The sequence below is a fragment of the Ochotona curzoniae genome, unplaced genomic scaffold (genome assembly GCF_017591425.1).
Source record: "Ochotona curzoniae isolate NIBS_2020 unplaced genomic scaffold, NIBS_Ocur_1.0 contig_50, whole genome shotgun sequence".
NCBI classification, from domain to species: Eukaryota; Metazoa; Chordata; class Mammalia; order Lagomorpha; family Ochotonidae; genus Ochotona; species Ochotona curzoniae.
Window position 1 is genome coordinate 3,830,984 of NW_024466446.1, and position 21,240 is coordinate 3,852,223.

Consider the following 21,240-nt stretch of genomic DNA (forward strand, 5'->3'; position numbering starts at 1 on the left):
GAAAAGGGAAAATGAAGTTACAAAATTCATTGCAGAAATTCTTGAGTTCCTCATTTTCCCAGGCTTTGCCTCGGGAAACTCACATTTTCTTAGATCCAGCAGTCAGCAGGCAGGCAGGCAATCATCACGACTCCTGGCAGAATGTGGCAAGCTGAGACTGGGGAGGGCAAGCCAAGAGGTCATCGGGCCATCTCTCCGAACTCACAGTGACGCCTGGCACCCAGTGGGAGCAGACACGATGCGATGAGCACAGAGGCCAAGGGGACACAGCCACTCTCACCTCATCCCTCAAAGCTTGACCTTTTTCTTTTGGTTCTGGACTTTGTAGGTTCGCCAAAGGCTCCACGTAGTGATCTATCAATGCTTTGTCCTAACAGTCCTTCCCATCCAACAACTCACAGCAGAACAGAGCATCTGGCTGGCTCTGATCCGCAACTTCCGCATTCAGGGAACCGCCAGGAACAGCGAGAGAAGTGACGCCTACTTGGGGCCATGAGCCCCACAAGGACTCACGGATCGAAAACCCACAGACCTGCCATAGGCACTTGGAGAAACCAGACAGACACAACTGTGGCTCAGGGAGTTGGGACCCCAGGCTGAGTAAAGGCTGCGGACCAAGGTCAACTACACCAAAGTCCTGAAGATAGCAGCATCATGCACCTGCAGATCGGCCCAGGAAGGGCAGAGGCTAAACGACTGTGCAAAGTCACAAAGTTAAAACATGGCAGCTAGGTGTCCTAGCCACGCCCACCCGATTTGTCCAAAGTAACACGGCACAGATTGTTATGCAAATGATCACATTACCATAATGTGTCCAACAGGTGGATAGAAACGGAAGAATTCGCAATGCGGCTACTGTCCTCATGAGACAAAAGAAAATCACACTCAGGACTAATTCCTTATTCTTAGTACTTTCACTCAAAGAGCAACCCTGTCTTTTCAGGAGTTAGGAGGAAAATTGGGTGGCAAGCAGCATCGGGACACCTGCTAAGGCGAAGAGAACCCGCCGTACCTGGGACGTGAAGGACGCGTGGTGTAGATGGGTGCACACAGGTGACAAGTCAAACCGTACATCACACACAAATACCCGCATCTCCCCAAACCTACCAGAGATCTGTGTTAATTATCTCTGACGTAAATCTCATGAAAAGCGAGATGGCATGGCAGCATTTAGTAACCAGCTTTGATTTGCTCATTTTGAATAGATTTCAGAAGCTGCCTGCGGAAGGATGCTTGAACCGTGTGTAGACAATCCTGAGAAAAAACCCAAAGGTCTCAAGGGTGTCCAATTCCCTTCCGAAATGCAGCTTGTTCTCTAACAAATGAGCAGGCTGTGTGTCAAACCAAACACACCCTCCGTGCCTACCTCAGTTTCTGCTTTATGAATTAGGCTTTTATTGCAAACAATATTCACAGCACAAATTTGTGAGAAGCCAAATTCAAACAGTGGCAACAAAGCCACTAGTCTACAGGTCACCAACTTTGCAACCCACAGCTACTAAAAAAAAAAAAAAAAGTCCAATAAAATACCATGATAGTTTCTCTGAATATGAAATATCCTCAGTGGCTTATCTTCCTTAAATATCAGTTGTCTGTGTCAATTGAGGGCCATGCCAAGGCAGAAAAGAATTGAAATCCAGTATTTTCTGCCAGAAGAAATAGGCACTATTAATTCACTGAACCAAACGCCATCTCCTCCTTTTCCCTGAGCACGCCCGCAGGCCTAGGACACAGGCAGAACTTGCCCTAGAAGCTTGGTGTCCTTGAGGCAATCTTAACTTTCTCCAGGTTTGCTAAGCACAAACATCTTTGCCCTGAGGAGCAAGCCATAAGCACCTTAAAGGGAATGAGAATATGTCGGCTCATTTGCATTTTAAAGGGTACTCTCTCCTGATCTTTCACACTTGTAATGGATGTCTAAACCGTTAAATGACTATCGCTTTTCTTAGCCTGGGAGTCGATGCAAGGGCTTCTCCCGTTCTTCATCCCATGTTGGTCCCTGAACAATACTGACAGCTGCTATCAAACCAGGCTGCGTTTACTCCACGCACAGCTGCGGCTTGTAGGAGCAGTCTGTCTCCTGGTACCTCCTCCCCTCCGGGGAGACAGGTCGACCCACTGCCAGCTCAATGAAGGGCTACAAAGGTCCACTGAACTGTCAACCCAATCTTGTGTGTTGCTTCGATTTTCTACGACAGACACGACTCCTTTCAAGCAAACATCGGTGTGAAACTTAAGGTGGGAGACAATGTTCCAACAATACAAACTCCCAAACTGCCTTCTGATGTAAATTAATCAACTGATCCCCCAATTGCAGTGAGAAAAACCCCATGCTGAAGATACCCGCTGGTGCCCAGTTATACCCCACTTACCCACCTGAGTGGTTTTTTTGTTATATGCTAAAGGTAATATCAGCCTCTTGGAGTTCAATATTATTCCAAATAAAAGCCGTTCCAAAAACTGGGGACTCAACTTGGTTTTTCAAAATTTTCTGATTTGGCTCAAAACGAGCATTTCCTAGAAACATCTGGTTAACGGAATTTTCTTCTCCTCGTTATAGTTTATGTCCAAAATAGGAGAGCGGCCAGAGGGCAGGCCAGTGCTTCAGAACCTTTAGAGGAAATTGAGTTTTACCCACCATGAAATCATATGTAAAAATGTACAGCCTATCGGCAAACATGTCCCACCAAGTTCAACTGGGTACTTGAGAAATGCTTTGCATACGTTTCCCTTTAATCAAAACAGGCTTTTCCACCCTCATTCATTTGGGTTTAAAAAAAAAAACACTCCATGCTCCAATGACAAGTATGATTCACTATCTGGGCGTTGCTAATCCAACATGGTACATGCCAAAGTACCTGGGAAATGTCTGGTCTGATCTCAGAAACAAATCCATTCACGGCATGAGAAAGGGGGTACGGCAGACCGTAGACGCATGCAGATGTAATTGTGCTTTTGGTTGAATGCGATTAGAGAGCCCACGAAGAAAACGGTCAAAACTGTGACACTGAAGGGGTGGAAAGGCAGAGGCCGGACCCCAGCGGGGGAGGGTAAGGAGGGATGGGGAGGTGGGGGAGGGTAAAGGGGGAGCGGGAGACCTGTTTATGCAGAGCTGAGCTGTCAAGTGTAATAAAACGGCTTGAATAAAATTTAAGCTGAAAATCCACTGAAGCTCCCCCATTTCAGGGAGGAAAAAGCTATTAAAAGGAAATGAAGGTCATCCTCCCAGTTTATTTCAGCTAATTGACTGCCAATAGCTTACCACAGGCAACCCAACTGCAGAGCCGCAATTGAGAAACCGATGAAAGGAGGGTTTGCAAGCCCAGGCTCATTCTTTAATCCTCCTTGGCTCTTATGTTTTTTTTTTTTTTTCCTCCATCTCCAGTTGGGATGTAATTTTAAGCCCTGATGGATTAACCGGTCCCATTGTCTGCGGCCATCATGGGACTATGCCACTCTTAATCCGTACAGCGGCATGTCTAATTATCATTACAAAGTGTCTGAGGAAAAACTGTCGAGACCAGCAGGGCATCTTCTCGGCAGCAATTAACATAAACTGATCAATGAGTAATTTGAGTCTGCTCAAAGCACTCACGTTAGGAATAAAATCAGTAAGCACAACCCCTTGCTGCAGCTAAACTTGTTTCATCTGGGAGGGTCAGGACACGGGAGAAGCAGCCTGCTTCCTAGTCTGGGTGGGACCTCAAACTCCAGCACAGGAGGGACGACACAGTTCACTGGGCCCCCCCAGGCCAGAGCCAGTGACTCAGGCCTGCCAGCCAGTGTGGCCTGCAAAGAAGGGCTCAGGAAACAGACCATGAGCCCTCCTCCTTCCCCAGCAAGGGAGCGCTCTGTTCAACATCTTGCCTCTTAAAAATTCATGGAAGAGGCATCAGAGAGAGAAAGAGCAAACAGATATATAGGTCTGAATACCCTGGGAAGCAAAAGGCAAAAGCAAAGCAAACGACATGAAATGACAGCTGGCAGACCTACTCCAACCTATCGCGATCCAACACTCGAAGACACAAGTAAAGAAGCATCTACAACTTCAGCCTGCAGCTTTTACTCGGCTAACAGAGCAAGAGGGCTTTGCGTGTCACAAGGTAAACCACATTTATTTTCCCATTTGAAAGTCGATTTATTTTTCTTTCTTTGCTAAAATGTATTCCCTGCCATCCGCCTGGCGCTAAGACCACTTTCCTTACTACGCCCCTCAGCATGCCTCAAACCCCCTTCCTCCCACCCTTATCCAACAGGCCAACCACAATCTGAACAAAGCTACAAAGACATCCAATTAATAAGAAATGAAAGCTGGTTATACACACTGTAGGAGGTAGACCCGGGAGGCCACGTACCCCGATGATGGCATTCAACTCTGCCATGGTCACCTGTTTGGCACGTTCGACAGCCTGCGCCACCTGTTGTTGATGCTTTGAAAACAAAGAGAAAGAAAGGACGGTGAGCAACAGCTAGGAACTCCCCTGTACATTCTTACAGCAAAAGACAAAATAGCACATGCAAGGTGGGTAAGGGTCTCAATCACAGCCCGGAAAACAGACACGCCAACACCATGTGTCCCTTTAGTAATAGAGTTGCCATTCAGCTTCTAGTGCTAGGGTTCCACAAATGGTGACTGGCGCTCTCAGAAAATAAATGGACCAAGATTCATGTGATCAACCCAGTCCGGGGGGAAATAAACTTGGGCAGAGGGAACCTAACACCACCCACTTCAACAACAAATGATGGGGTTGTATCTCAGATAACAAACCTGCACCCACCAGCAATCTGGGGGAATTCCTCGTTCAAACTTTTGGTTTTTAAAGACCTGACTGTCAGGTGGATGGAATGGAAATTCACCAGATCTACTTCCTACCTCCTCCCCAAATACAAATGGAGTGTCTGCTGTGGAAGACAAGAAGTGGCCCTGAGCTGAGGCCTGACGGACAGCTGAATTCTAGAAGGTCCTCCAAGCTCTACTGCTAGGTCAGACACATGCTGTGCTGGGGGAGGCAAAGGTGGCAGCTAGCAGCCTGGACCAGGGGAGGCCACGATGGACCCAAGTGTTGGGACTTCCAGTGCAATCAACTCGTCACTGTTACCAAGTCACATTCATTCTGTGTACTCCTAGCACATGATAGCAGTTATTGCCTTGTGGTAAACTTTGTCCAGCAAAACCAAACTAGAAGGGCCTGTGGTCCATTTAAATGGGTTACTCACCTCTTAAAATACCAAGGTTAGACCCATATGATACAGAAAGCAAACGGTTTAGAGGCATGTCTGACCAACTTCATGAAGGTAACAGGATTACTCATTTTATCCTTTTGACTATTATCATCCACTTCTTCCACGGACAGCATTAGCTTCAGCGAGTGGGTGTGCAACTGCAAGTGAAACAGCTGGCACCATGGCCAAGCCAATCCCAGTGGAACCATCTTTAGGTCAGTCCAAGAAAAGCTCTCTACTTCAAATCTATCAAGGACACCTAACTCGTCAGAAGCCATCAAGTGTAAACTACCCAAAGAAAACAAAGTTGTATGTTTGACAGTCATGCTGCCTTCATCCCATGCAAAACCATGAATCGGGGCTTGAGTGTCTGTCATTGCACCTACAGAGCGCCCTGTGATGTGCCAGAGACTGGCAGGGGGTTCACACACTTCAGCTAGAGCAGATGTTCTTCACACTTGTTCCCTGTGATAAAATTAACATCTTAAAACTAGCTAATTTGCAAACAGAGAGGCAACATAATTGCACTTTAACAGCTGAATGGTTTTACTTACTTCCTGAGACAGAAATGGGATGACTTGTGCACAGATCGTGTTCAGCCTCTTCGCGATTTCAGTCTACAAAGACAAAGCCACAGAAATGTTTAGAACGTGTCACGGGCAGTGCAAAAAGGTGAAACGTCCTATATCTCACGTGGGAGTCTCCTCTTCCTCACCTTGGAAGGCAGAAAATGGCTCTCCCAGGTCATGTTACCAATGTGTAGCTTCAAACAAACAGGAGACACGAATCCCATTCACCAAGTAAGGAGAACCCTGCCAAATGCTTTGGGGGTCACTTACAGGGTGCCACACGCTTAACTGCACTGGAAGAGCTTTGTGGTTTAAAGCTCTCTGATCCTGCTCTCTGATCAAGATGGCAAGCCCCTTAGCAAACCCTTCTGATGATGGCACAAACATGTGACATCTTTTTTGTTGTCACACTAGAAGTTGATTCAAAGAAGTGATCAACCCAACAACGCTGTGCCACTGGCCCTGTGTGCAGAGTCAGCCAGGGGACATTGCAGAGGCAAGGAGCCACCTGACACCTTCCCCTGGCTCCGCTGCCTGCACAGCTCAAACAGGACCGTCATGCTGGCGGCTTCCCGTGAAGTCTCAGAGGCTCTAACACACCAAGCTCCTGAGAGCAGAAGTCAGGTAAGTTATGGTCCATTCCCAACATCCTGGGGACCTGGAAAATGTCACCACCGCCATCAGCAATAAACCCAGAGACTTCCCAGAGGACTAGGGTACCACTCAGTACATTCTGAGTGACAGCCGCACAAGTGTGCAGTCATCCAGGGCAGTGCCTCAGCGACCGGGGAGGAAAAGGGGTGCACCGTCTGCAGCCCAGGGGTGCAAGGCACCTGTGCGGCCTCCAACACACACACAATGCAAAGCAGCTTTGCTTCCCTCTAACTCTTCAGAACTAGTGCTCTTTAAAAAAAAAATCATCTGTGGAGAGAGACCCTGTTCTGACCTTATTTATTCCACCATATTCTGTTGAGGCTCACTAGAAGCAGCCGTCATCTATTACTGCATTAGGCAATGAAAAGGGTCAGGAGCAGAGGACCAGACAGCTCACAGTCCGTGCCCTTGAGAAAGACTGGAAGAAGCAAGATAAAGCAGAAACCCTAGGACCTTGGTAATCAGGTCTAGCAAACAAAAGAGCCGCCTTTTGTCCTCCAAGATGATTCCAGTTAACGTGAGCAGTAAGCTCCTTGGTTTTATGGGGTTGGATTTAGGCCAACCCAACCCTCCTGACCAGAGAGATAAGGTTACAGACCAGGCTATGGAAGAAACCTTCTAGAAGGGGAAATGACTGGTATAGAAAGCAAACCCATGACTTTGCTTTCGCCAGTGGGGCAAACAGACGTATGCAAAAAGGGTGCAGCTGTGCCAGGTGCAAGAACACACTAGGGTCAGCCCCACCCGGTTCATTGGACCATGGCCACCTACTCCAGCCAAGCCAAGGTCACACTTCTCCTCGAAAGCAGGGGCAGACTTCTCTTTCCTTTTCAACAGGATCCTGCACCACACACTGGGTGCCCAGCAAGCAGCAGGGATGCCCTTCTTGGACTCCCAGACAGAACCCTTCCTCCCAACTCCAACACTGTGTACCTGCCCGAGAAAGAGACATACAAAAACCAACACTGCTTAAGAAGTTAGAAGTCCATACCCAGGGACAGACATGATGACTTTTGGTGAATCTGAGATGCCAGGCTCTCACAACCTATACTGGAGACCTATACTACCAGGAGAGTCCCACTACAGACACCGCCAGTCTGTAATTTGCTTTCCATTCCCTATATCGTGAACACCCTTCCAGCTAACAGAGCCGGGGAGAAGTACTGTAGAAACCTTACGACGTTTAAGCACTCATGACACCGAGGTTTGTCTGATACAATTTTCCGCAGTTGCAAATTCTGTGCCAATAACCTTCTAGGCCGATCTCGGGAAGGAATCCGTAAATGGAGAACCCAAGTGGATGGCTGCCGTCACGCAGGCTGCCAACTGCCCCGCTGAAAAGCTGTGCTCGTCCAGGCTGCCCGTCCAGGAAGGCGCTTGCTCTCCCGCCTTGTGTCAATATTGGGTTTTGCTGACCTTTTAAAAATCTTTAGCTGCCTAATAGATTACAAGCTGACCTCTTTTTTATTTGCATTACATGGATTCTTCTTGAAGTTAAACATCTTTTCACCCCTATTTACTGGTCCACTCTATTTTTCCTTCCTTCATTTTCCCACTGGTCTGTGGATTCACTGCCTCTTCAGAGCAGTATTTTCCACAGATGCTAATAACTCTTTACCACAGCTGGCCCAGCCGCCTTTTATGGAGTGGTTGTTGTTCTTGTTGTTGTATGGACCTTGAAGCTTTTAAATGGTCAATAAGAATTCTCTTCTTATGCTCCTGGCCGCTGGGTAAGATAGAGAGCACATCACACTCACAAAAGCTATTCTTAATTTTCTTCAAATGGTGCTACGGCTATGCCTTTCACTTCTAATTACTTGATAGAGTTGAAATTTATTTGGGTTGAACATGATGTCTTCTTTCATTCACAGTAATCTATGTGATCATGTGTTACTACATAGGATAGTTTCAAGGTAGGTGAAGGCCCAGCCTAGAGGGCAGATGGTAAGCCTTCTGACTCCAACGCTGCCTGGGACACCCAACACATCCACAGGCAGTCTGCTTCAGGGCCCAGTCCACTTCTGAGCTGAGTTTCTGAGAGGCAGCATAGAATGGCTCAGCTGGTGGGGCGCCCAGCACCTACAGAGGAGACCTGGAAACCTGGCTGCTGTGCGCGTCAGAGGCGTCAACTAGCTCATGGGAGCACACGTGTTTGCATCCTGTTGATTTCTGCCATTCCAATAAAAGTAACTTCCAAAAAAAAAACATGTTTGACTTTTAAAAAAGACTGACTCTCATGGCAGCACGCCACATGGGCAACGAGTTTGGGATCGTTTGTTCTACTTTTGATCCAGCTCCCTGCTAACGCATCTGGGAAAGCAGAAGACGGTCCAATTGTTTTTGAGCTTCTGTACCCACAAAGGAAACACTATTGGCTTACAAATAAATAAAAATTTTAAAACACTCCCCACCCCCCGAAAAAAAAAAAAAGATCCTAAACACAATGAACTTGAACTATAAACTTCTTAAGATTTTACTTCTGTCTGACAGGCAGAGTTCCAAAGGAGAGAGTTATCTTCCATCTGCTGGTTCACTCCTCAAAAGGCCTCAGTGCCTGGAGCTGAGCCGACCTGAGGCCAGCAGCCAGGAGCGTCTTGCCAGGTTTCCCACGTGGGAGCACCTTCCATGGAACTTACTGTGTCACCTGGTAAAACTAAACCACCAGGTACAGAGATCATGGGCTGCACGAAACACCCATCCGGTTTGCCGACGGCAGTTTCTGCATAGGCGGCCCCTACATGGCAGATGGGCAGCCATTAGAACCAAACTCCGGAAGCTGTGAAGTAGTTCTTGGTCACATCGCTCCATGGAAACTCATGCCATGGTGGAGGTTCAATCCACCTTCACACTGCGGCACTCAATGAAAACGGAAACATCACGAGCTCCTAACCCAAGGACCAAAGCACAAGCAGATAAATCACTACCAAACAACACAGAGGAAGGCTGTCTACAAAAGGAAATCAGGTTAGTGGACTCACGGGCGTGAATATTTTGATGGGCAAATACCTCAAAGACCAGCAATGAATCCAAAAATATGGTCCAGTTTGCAAGATTCTCAAACCAGAAAGATGTCTTTTTCCAGCTTCTGACTTTGTAAGTTTAAAAACTCTGATTCCTAAAATCTCAGCCCAGTGCCTTTTCCTCATATGGCGTCTAATTCCGACAGAAAAGTGCACTCCTGCACGACCTGGCGTCCCCACTGCACACAGAGTAACGCAAGGGCAGAGCTGTGCAAAGCTCACCACAGGGCAAGGACTGTTCAAGAGTAATTGCCCACGGGTCTCCGAGCAATCCAATGGCTCCTTGCCCAAAGTCTGCGGAAGGAGGGGAAACTCCACCAGCATTAAATTGCAAACTGATGGGTCATAAAAAGTGCTGCTTATGCTGAGGGCTGGCAAACTGATTCTCTGGCTTCCTTGAGCCACGCAGGAAGCCAAGAGGAAAAAAAACAAAACAACAGAATAGAGTGTTGGTAAGAAGTGTCTGGCAGCAGACAAATGGGCAAGAACATGAAAACAAAGCACAAGAAGGAAAATAAACGGATAACCTCTAAACCCCTTCTGACTAGAACTTTCTAAGATGACATCCGTGAATACAGGAAAAAAAAAAGCGTGCAACTTTACCAGCAATCAAACAGCAAGGAAATTCTGCTGTCAGGTAGGTCATTTGAAGCCACTGAGGGTAGTATAAAAAAGAATTAGTGAGATCACCAATGGTGAGTCCTCAGAGAATGAGAACAATGAAGTGCTGCTGACAACAGAGGAATCCAATACGGTCATCTTGAAAAGCAAGTGAAAAATATACTTCAAGACCATGAAGTTGTTCCAACCCTTTCATAAGGCTGTGTATGGCTAAGAATTTTTCCTAAGGAAATAGTTCAAATGAAAAGCATTCCACCGTAGGAAGCTGCCCAGTGCAGCCCCGGTTTCAAAGCAGAAAGAAAAAAGGCCAGGTAAAGATGGAAGAGTTGATCCTATGATAAACCTCTGCTGAGTTTTTGAAAACTTCACATTTGCCCTCCTGATAAACCAGCTGTTTTGTGCCTGGAAAATGGCTGCACACATTCCACCAAGCTACAGGCATGGCAAGAAACCATGCAAGTCCTATGCATGGTAATGACCCAAAGAAAACCAGCATATTTATTAGATGACAAGAGAACAAAATGGCAGCAAGTGAGCCTGTGTAACTTTCTCTTCAGTAATGCTTCCAGGGGGGTAGGGCACTGGCCTACAATCTAGGGGCTCCACATCCCCGGACCTGGCCCGCTTTCTGCCTCCAGGTCCCAACCCCAGTTCCCTGGAAGGCAGCGGTGATAACTTCATCAGTTAGGTCCCAGTACCCACATGGGAGATCTGCATGGAGTGCCCTGCTGTCGGCTTCAGTCTGGCCCAGCCCTAACTGTGGTGGGCCTTTGCGGGAATAAACGAGTGGGAGCAGCTCTCGCTCTCAGATCAATAAATTAAAACATTTAATAATACAGATGGTGCCAAGTCTTGCAAGGGATACCCACGTGAAATTGGCAATTATGGAGGGGTGGTAGGGTTGTGACTCTGCTTTTTTTCTCCTGTGATCTTTTGAACACAATGCCTGTGATCTACTGTTTAAATGTGTAAAACTGGGAAGGGGTATAGCCAATGCTGTGGCACCAAGGGTGCCCATGTGGGGCCCCAAGTCAAGTTCAGGTGGCTCCACTTCAATCCAGCTCCCCGAGAGTGCACCTGAAAACAGCAGCGGCTGGCCCAAGTGCTTGAGGCCCTGCATCCATTTGGGATACTCCTAAGACACTCCTGGCTCCCGACTTGGGGCCTGGCCCAGTCCTGGCCACTGCACTCATTCAGGAAGTGAACCAGCCGATGGAAGACCTGTGCCTCCCTCCCTTCTGTCTTTCTGGAACTCTGCCTTCCAAATAAATCATTTCCAAAAAAGGTGGGGAGAGGAGGAGAGAGGCTGGTAAGAGTGCCAGGCCCACTATGGTTGAGACCTTGAGACTTGAAGTTGAGAAGAAATAGAGCTTGGTTACCGACCCTCTTCAGTCTTTTAGTGACAAATATAAAGATCCATGGCTCCAAGAAATGACTGATCCAAGACCAAGCAAGCTCAGAAGCCACATGCCCTGTTTGGCCCTTCCTCCAGGAGGCAGATGTAGAAGATGGAGGCATACTCAAGACCAGAATCGGAACGAATCAAATCTTTGGCAAAGCCATGCAGTGGAGTGACCACACAGCCCCAAAGGAAGTACAGCCACCCAAGCCATCATCCCGCAGCCCACAATGGCCAACAAGCAGCTGGCTCCTGGCACAGCCGTTCTGCCTGGCAGCATGGAATCTACAAAGGACTCAATCAGGAATGGCAGATCATAACTACACAAGCAGCAAACTCCACTCAGTATTCTCAACAGGTGGACAGCATTGCGTGTCTCTGCTAATGCTGGACAAGTCAGCCCATCGATAGTGCTGCGTCCACAAAAGCTTCCCTCATTCTTGAGGGCCACTTCCAATACACCCAAGTAGAGCCAGAGATCCGCATGTGTGTGTGAAGAAACCATGGATCCATCCAAACAGGATCCACCCAAAACACGACAAATAATCTTCCAACAGTCCCTTCCTCTTCATAGGAGAAGAAAAGCTCCCACGTCTAGGCATTCGGTCAGGTACCCGCTATTCATACCTTCCCATCAAGACTGCTTATGTCACCAGTGCACCTGCGTAGATACACTGCATTAGAGGAACCTTCTGTATGCAATAAAATCCTGTTCTCCCCACGGCCCGCACACCCACTAATCTCATCTAATGAGTGCTAGGTGCTTTACAAACTGGAGTGCGCATCATGATGCCATGTAGAGCTTGTTGCAACACCCACAGCGGGGCAGCAGCTCCAGGGCCTTGCAAGGAGGGGACCGAGCATCTGCGTCTCTTTCTGCAATTCCCAGGTGACCCTGAGGCTCCCGGAAGATGACACTCTGAGAAACACTGCAGCACACACAGGAGCAGTGCACCTGCTCAGCAAGTGCACCTGCCAGACCCTCTGACACTCTCTCTAATCTTCACAACACCAGGCCCCCAGTGAGCAGGCACCAAAAGGCAAAAAAAACCTGCCTGAGGTCAGAATTAGGATAAGCCAGTGCAAAGGTCACACCTAATTCTCTGCAAAAGCCTTGCTAACACCTGAGGGGTGCGTTCTCCACATATTTGAAAAAGAAAAAAAAAGTAGCCTCTGTAACACACATTCATATTTATTGGGCCCTGCACAATAGCTTACTTGATCCCATATGGGAGTTAGTTAATGTCCTGGCTGCTCCACTTCCCATCCAGCTCCCTGCTCGTGACCTGGAAAGCAGACAAGGATGGCCCAAAGCCTTGGGGCCTTGCACCCGTGTGGGAGACCTGGAAGAAGTTCCAGGCTTCAGATTGGCTCAGTTCCAGCCATTGAGGTCATCCGGGGCTTGAAACAGCAGATGAAGCTCTTTCTGTCTCTCCTTCTCTCTGTAAATCTGTCTTTCCAGTAAAAATAGACTTAAAAAAGAATTTTTAAGAAAAAAATGTATTTCTTTGTTTTCGCTGTATTTGTAGAGACAAACAAAATCTTGCACCGTCTTAGTCCTCAAATGCATATCAGCTGTTGAGGCTCAACCAGGCAGATGCCAAAGACTGACTGTGGTGGGCTTACTCCACAGGTGGCAGGGAGCCAAGTGCCTGAGCTGTCACCTGCAGGCCTCCCAGAGCACCCACCCACAGGAAGCTGCAACCAGAAGCAGAGCCAGGTCTCTACCCAAGGCACTTTGCAGGCATTGCAAGCCATGTCTTCACCACTGTGAAGGACAGCCAGCCCTCCACACACAGCCTGGGAGTATAGGAACACATTTGCCTCCTAGGAAAAAAAAAACCTCTCAACTCACGAAAATGGTTCCACCCAGGGCAAGCTAATCTTGCCCCCTTCTTCAACGCCATGATTAAAACAAAGAGTACCAGATGACAGCAACTCTGCTAGTGGCTCAGCCAATCAGAACATTAGTCACTGGTTACTAACTCCCCTTCACTTGGCAACCCCCACGCGTTCTAATCTGAGCTCTTTTCCAACTGGACCCAGACTCCTCTCACTGCTCATCTCACACACTCAAGGCTCCTTTGGAAAACAAGCGGGGGTTTGAAAAAAAAAAAAAGAGCCTATGGCTGGCGATAGAAACATTAATTGCAGCCATTCTCTGACTCCGGGAAAGGCAGACTGCAGGGGCCTGCATCTCTCCCGATCTTCAGAGCAGCTCTCAGCAGAAAGACTCAAGTGCCCTTAATTGTTTATGTTCTTAATGCAGAGCCTCTTGAATGCATTCATTTTTAATAGCGGGCTTGAGTGTGCAGCCCATCAAAGAATGGCAAAGCAACTCTATTCATTCATTGGTTCTCCTTCCTGCAATGATGGTCTTTTGATTTATTTGCAAATGACAAGCTTTGCCAGGCCCCACTTGAGGGCTGCCCTCTTTCTTTTTTTTTTTTCCCAAGAATTCAGATGCATTTTCCAAGATGAAGTTGAGTCTGCAATGTTGTGTATTTGTGTAAATTTTTGCCCCTTCAGTTCCTTCTAATTAATGACTTAAATGTTTTGACCCAACTGTTGCCAAGCAGAGCATTTGGGCTTTAATTTGTCATTTTGGTAAAAATGCATATTTGACAAAAGCATCGCAGCTGCTCCAGTCCCTAAATAGCACATTTCCATTTTTCAGAAACCCTTGTTATGGAGTTCAGAAAGGGCCTGTTCACAGGAAATCGTATTAACTTGTCGCAGTATGGAAAAAAAAAAGAAAAAAGAAAGGACAGCTTTTGGTGGTTTAAAGGAACATGCGTTCCCTGGCGCCATGGAAGGTTTTTAAGAGAAACCCGGCAGGGTGAATCACAGCACTTCTCTGTGAGGTTATCACTCACTGTCCAAAGATGGCAAGAGAACAAGCCCACACCTTTCACCCTTTTCATAAATCTCAATCATCAGGGAGCTCATGAGAAATTAGATGGTATCATACAACAGCAGGATGAGTAGGAGGAAAAGCTGACTACATCATTATCATCATCAGAAGAGGGTTAAAAGTAACACTGTTACAACACGCCAATGGAAAGGAAAAAAAGGCAGCAAGGAATATGCAAATAATATTATCTCTAAAAACAAAGGGTCATGGGACTTTTTCTCCTAATATTGCAGTAACATTTTAAAAACACTTTTAAGTCATACCTGCCCACTGCTGAGACCTGGTAGCTTGTCTTGGCTCACTAGCAGCCTCTAGCAGCCTGTACTAGATCCACCTGAATGTGGGGACAAAGCCAAGCACAGCACACAACGGAAGAACACGCAAAACTTACCTATTAGCATTGACACCCCGCCGCCCACTGCGACCTCCCCATGTCTTGTGGGGTGATCACCGGATAAGCAGCTTGGCATAAAAGCTGCCCTAACATGTTGCAGCCTCTGGCACATCCAGATGGCAACCAGGGGTTAGTGGTTGCCTGATTTTAAAAGCCGCCCAAGTTGAATCAATTGCACGTACAAATGGCAGCTGCCACTCTGATTCCTGAACCAAATCCTAGGGAAAGTTAACAGACCCACCAGCAGACCTAGCTACCAGCTCCGTGCTGGCAGCATGGCTGGCAGCGAGGGCCCAGGGCAGTGTCCTTCCCAAGCTGGACCCACCCCGCCCCTGCAATTCCATTCCTGGAGGCTCCAGTGCTGGCTGGTCCTTGAGGAACAAGACAAGCTTTCTGACCTTCTCAGGTGCAACCTGAATTCTCTATCCAGTCAGTAGCAGACGGCCAAGAAAGCTGCACAGAATATTTGCACCTTCAAAGGGGTCCAAAGAGGGATGTGTCATAGAGGTGGCCCTGGTTCAGACAGGGCATCAGTTCCTGCCCTAGGAAGACGGCATGGCCGAATTCAAAGAGCTTGGGGAGGAAAGGCTGGGAGGCACTGAGGCGAAGAAGGAGGGTATGTGTGGCCAGCGAAGCAACAGTTAGGAGGAAATCTGTTTTTCCTGAAAGCACTGAAGATCACGGTTAACATGAGAGCCGAGACGCTAGCTAAAATGTCAACGCTTAATCTTCTGCACAAGTTTTTTCAGCACTTGGAAGACTGGGAAGTGAAAGGGTCTCAAATGACGCACGTCACAGCATGGATTCACCCAATATTGACTCAGCGATGGGTGGGAAAGCAAACGGGATGAACATTTTAAGTAATACAACACTTGGGAAAAAAAAGAAAAAAAGGCAAGTAAGACAGCACTAATCAGCCGCCTCCAAGATCAACAAAACTTCAGGAGAAGTCGTGTGAAAGAAGGACCACCTGTTCAGGAGTACAGGCACTGGCCGAAAATAAACATTTAATTAAAAAATATGCCAAAGCAAAAAGCCCCAGGTCTCCTTACCCTGGCTGCGTTCATCTATAATTTTAATATTGTACGGTGTTACAGTGCTAACATACGCCAAGGAAGCGTTGAATAAACAAAATGGAAAGTAACTGAGAGCCACAGAAATGAGAACCACGTGTAACTCAGGGGGCCACCGGAAGTTGTGTTCCCCATAATTTACAAGTTATTTTACAAGTGGGCAAATCAATTTCTATGCTCGCGTGTGTGTTTTTAGAAAACAACTGAGCTATTCCGCCATTAACGATGTGGGTTTTAGGACATGTCAATTCTCGTTTCCCAGAGCACCAGAAACCAAAGTGAGCCCACGTATTCTGTTACACTGGCCTGCACTTGTGTGGTTCCCACAGGGCCGGGCTGGCTCAATCAGCCTGCGTTCCTTCTTCAAGAACAGAATAGACTTCCTGCCATTTGGACTGTGAAACACAGTCATCCACCAGGGAATAAAGGTCAATGTTGCACTTTCGGTCATTACTGAATCATTGAGATGATCTGTGGTGAGGATGGAGAGGAAAATCGAAGGCTTGTGAGAACGCTGCAAATGGCTTGACCTCAGACCAATTTTCATCTCCATCTGTCTAATAGACATGTGGCTTAGAAGCCCTCCCTCCTTCTCAGCTGCTCAGCTGTTTGCAAACCTTTGGCACAAGCCAGGAACCAGCTAAAGAACGTACTAATAGAAGGAAACACAACCTTCCAGGCCTCACTCAGCCTGAGGCTTACCTGGGTGTTAGGTCAGCTGCTGAAATTTGGAATGCTCAATCTGCAGGCAGTAGGGCAGAAGAGAGCTCAACTAAACCAGGGCTCATCCTGTGCAGTGCAGAGCCCAGGGAGAGAATCTCCATATTCATGCATGCAAATATATGCACGCCACCCTGCCACACCCACCAGAACACAGCCCCACCATTCCCATCACATCTGCTAAGCCACTCACGTTGGGGATGGCACCTCCGAAAACTCCATGTGGCTACTTAAGGAAATCCTTTATGGTCCAATTAAAGCTCCTTAATCATTCACGATGATTTCAGTCCTTAAAAACAAAATATTCTTGGGAAGCCAGAGCCTAACTGTCACGGAAGCCATGGAATACATGTTAATATCAATATTTTTTTTTTGACGTCACACCAAAACTCCTCTTCCCTGGATTGGCCAAGCTTCTGTTTTAAGATGATGTTGTGTCATATACAAGTTAGGCCCCCACAGTATATCAGTGTCAAACAACATCGTGTCAAGCTAAGATTCAATTCAGGTAAGTGCCACTGCCAAATTTCCCTGTTCCCAGACGGGCTTTAAGATTATTTTATTGCTTAAAATTTAATTTGTTCCAACTCGTGTCTCCATGACAACGTTGGCTAACCCTGCAAATCATTTGGGTAATTGGATATCTTATCTTTCTATTGCTCTCAAATCGAATGATTCTGCTAGAATTGTAACAGCCAATCAAATTTACAGTCCTCCTGAGTAATAGACTTGGAAAAGTAGCCACATTCATCTCTTCTTTACAGCCATATTAACCAGTAAGCGACAAACAGCAGAATCCGGTCTTCAGACTGTACTCCGAATTATAAATGATGTCAATATCAATATTCTCACACTGCAAAAATCTACTCACAAGGCCTTCCTCTCGGATGTTACTTTAGTCAGAAGCAACAACTGACACTCATTCCGTCAACTTAGAATAATTTCTTGATTTGGAAAGAAACCAAGTCATTGGAGAAGCTAGTAAGAAACACAACTAAGAATACTTTTACCAAATATTCCTGGAGAGGGTGGAGGTTCATGTGATTTTGACAAGGACCAAACAATGACTGTGCAACATCATGGACCCAGCACAGCAGCCTAGGGGCTACACGCCCAGTCTTGCATGCACTGGGATCCCATATGGACACCGTCCCCTCTGCTCCATTTCCTTTCCAGCCCCATGCTCATGGCCTAGGAAAGCAGTCAAGGATGGTTCCAACCCTTCGAACCCTACACCCACATGGGAGACCCAGAAGAAGCTCCTGGCTTCGGATTGGTTCAGCTCCAGCCATTGTGGCTACTTGGAGAGTAAACCAGTGGCTGAAGATCTTTGTCTTTCTCTCTGTAAATCTTTCAAAAAAAAAATTTTAAATAAAACATTTCTAAAGATTGTAATTTTATATCAACACATAAGTAAGCCATTTTGATGTATTAGTCAAGAGAGAATGAAAAGATTTAGCAAGCAGCTCAGAAGTCTCCGTACTCGCCAAGAAATCCCTATAGTCAGACGGTGACACCTCCTTGTACTTTATTTAATTCAGCATTGCAGCATCCAAGCCAGTCAATTAGGAAACAGATTTCTTATCAGATTCCAAAGTCAGCAGTTCCCCTCTCGAGCAGTGGTATGATTTTGGCCGCTGGTCAGCTCAGAAAGCTCCGAAGCTGGACGTCGTTCAGGGGTCCCATTCCAAGCTTCTCAGTAGCTGTTGCAAAGGCCTTGGCTCCAAACGAGCTCATGGCCCAGGCACTGTAAAAACGCCAGCCCATTTACAAATGGAAAAGGCACTGCGGTGCAGGCCAACTGGCAGGCGATGGGCTTGTCACGAACTCGGTGCTTCCCTTACAGACACTCAGGAGGTCAGGGCCACTTGTCCAGCTCAGCAGAAAGCGACATTCAGAAAGACCTTTTCTGCATCTACACACTCATCCTCGCTGAGCCTCTGGGCAGGTCCTGGACTGCTGGTCCTCGCTGAGCCTCTGGGCAGGTCCTGGACTGCTGGTCCTCGCTGAGCCTCTGGGCAGGTCCTGGACTGCTGGTCCTCGCTGAGCCTCTGGGCAGGTCCTGGACTGCTGGTCCTCTCTGAGCCTCTGGGCAGGTCCGGGACTGCTGGTCCTCGCTGAGCCTCTGGGCAGGTCCTGGACTGCTGGTCCTCTCTGAGCCTCTGGGCAGGTCCTGGACTGCTGGTCCTCTCTGAGCCTCTGGGCAGGTCCGGGACTGCTGGTCCTCGCTGAGCCTCTGGGCAGGTCCCGGACTGCTGGTCCTCTCTGAGCCCTCCTTCATCCCAAACTCTTCTCACAAAGACACATCAAAAAGTGCCACTGCATCATGCCTGGCATACACACGAGCCAGCAATGCCAGCTTCCACCGCAGGCTTAGGATGTGCATCCCAGCGGCTGTACGCTCTTCCTCCTGGAGAGCTCCTTTTGTTGTGTGGTCTTTTTGTTATGTGTAGTTTTGTTTTGTTTACTCAAAATACTGGCAGAAACACAACTTCGAGATTATGGAGCAGATAGCAACGCACAACTGCTGCATTCAGACTCCCATGTGCAGGAACACACCGTGCGTGCTTGCATATACCCCCTGCAGGCTCAGACTCTTCACTGCAGCCAAGCAACAGCTGGACCTTCTAACTTCACACACGCAACCCAACTTGCTTTCACGACCACAACACCTTCAAATGCAGAGCGGAGGTTTGACACATTTACAAATGCTTGTAAAAATCTGAAACATTAGGCCTGGCATGTTAGCCTAGGGGCTAAATCCTCACCTTGCATCAGCCCTAGGATCCCATAGGGACGCCGATTTGTTACTGGCTGCTTCACTTTCCATCCAGCTCCCTGCTTGTGGCCTGGGAGAGCAGTCAAAGATGGCCCAGGACATTGTGACCCTGCACCCATGTGGGAGACCTGGAAGAAGCTCCTAGCTCCTGGCTCCTGGCTTCAGAGCAGCTCAGCACCAGCCTTGGGGGGCGGGGGGAACTTGGGGAATGAATCATCAGGTGGAAGATCGTTCTCTCTGTCTCTCCTCTTTGCTAACTAACTTTCCAATAAAACAAAATAAATCTTAAAAAAAAAAAAATCCGAAATCTTAAAATCTGAAACATCATCTGTCCTTTATTCTGTCAAACTTACTTCAATACAATGAAGCAACATTTCGCTGGATGCAACCTCTTCAATGAAAACAACAACAAAACAAAACAAAAAAACCCATGTAACACAATTACATTTTCTTTCTGGCAGCTGACATGAATTACTTAAAAGTCAGCGCCTTACAAGGACACATTTTGGTGTGTGTCCAAAGTAAGGCATTTTAATTCCTTTAGACTATTCAGAACACAGACTGTCAACAGAAGACTTATATATATGTGTGTATTCTAAATTTTCCTTTTCAGGCTAAAGATAAATGCCTGTGATCTTAGACAGAAACAAAAGGCTTTGTAATTGGTGGGCTGGGATGAAAAGTAAATTAATTTAGGTGTAGAGAGGAAGGAAGCTGGCCTTGACAAGACACGTGCAAGTGGAATGCGGCATGACCCACAAGTCCCACAGCAGTGGCAGTTTTAAAGGGACTGCGAACAGATGCCACCGCCAGGAGCCAAGGCAGGGTCCGTCACACAGTCTCTGGGGACTCCTGACGACCACTCAAAGGGTAAGTGCTGATGCCATCCTCCTCTAACCCTCACTGTCTGTTTTCTCTCTTTTCAGGAGACACCATCCACACACAGGCAGGCTGGGAGAACGTAAGGGGTGTCTGGCAATAGGGGCCTGAGGACTCACTGGCTGGAACAAAGCCACATTTGACTTCTGAAAACCCAAGACCTGTCCACCAAACACGCGGGGGATGGAAACAGGCACCTGCGGCTGAAGGCACGGTGAAGATGCAGGAGGTGAAGATGCCTTAGAGGCCCGTCCTTCCTTCTCCGCCACCCCAGGCCAAGGTGCAGATCAACGTGGAGCCCCCCGCCTTTTTGCAAACTGAATGCGACCTTTTTTGATTTTCACTCACTAATCCATAGGAGCTTTTCAAAACGGCACAAATAAAGGCAGCTACATTTTTGTTCACTAAATCAATTTTCTCCCTAGCCATCAACCTAGATGTTCCCGCACAGGGAAAGAACAGCCCGTCCCTTCTAATTCAAAAATCCATACTGCCATTGCCCTTGCAAACTGCTAAACAAGCAGTATTGGCAAGTCACTTGTGTTCTGTAATATATTTACTGCAACTCCCAATGGCTTGTCCCCTAATGCAGTTTTCTATTGTGTCTGTGCGTGTCAATACACTGGCTGGTCAGCGGTCTTGCAAGCACACCTGTGACCGGCTGTTTGCTTACAGCATCAAGAGGGTGCTGGGCAGGGACAAAGGCTGTGTCCCTGGAGGGCCCACCTGGTGGCCGGCCACAGTCCACAGCCCTGGGGAGAGTCCCCCCTCAAACACGTCTGTTTCCTGGCACAAATCACTCCCAAGTGATCCTCTCCGGCAGTAGAGTCTTCACGCAACAAAACTTCCAAACTCAGGGTTATTTCCCCAAAATGAACTCCCTGAGTACTATAACATCAAAGATTTCTCCCGAGCAAAAACAGTGGCTACATCTTACATTTTACAAGAAAAGGGCCAAAACAAAAGAGAAGGGCTTGGCAGGAGGAGTCCAGGCA

General features: G+C 47.5%; 1 protein-coding gene across 20 annotated transcripts in view; it reads right to left on the minus strand.

Annotated features, from left to right (window-relative positions):
• The window catches only part of LOC121162044 (transducin-like enhancer protein 1), a 78,714-nt gene that overhangs the window by 46,352 nt on the left and 11,122 nt on the right, over positions 1 to 21,240 (minus strand). For 11 of the 20 annotated variants that reach the window (XM_040988835.1, XM_040988849.1, XM_040988850.1 and 8 more), the window contains exons 5-6: positions 5,778 to 5,840; positions 4,356 to 4,430 (exon numbers count right to left, since the gene is read on the minus strand). The exons of 1 other annotated variant lie outside the window; for it this stretch is intronic. In XM_040988835.1, the coding sequence (XP_040844769.1) occupies positions 4,356 to 4,430; positions 5,778 to 5,840 (138 nt within the window). Of the gene's footprint in view, positions 1 to 4,325; positions 4,431 to 5,777; positions 5,841 to 21,240 lie in introns of all 20 variants that reach the window. 8 more of the 20 variants (XM_040988853.1, XM_040988851.1, XM_040988848.1 and 5 more) reach the window with 3 other exon arrangements.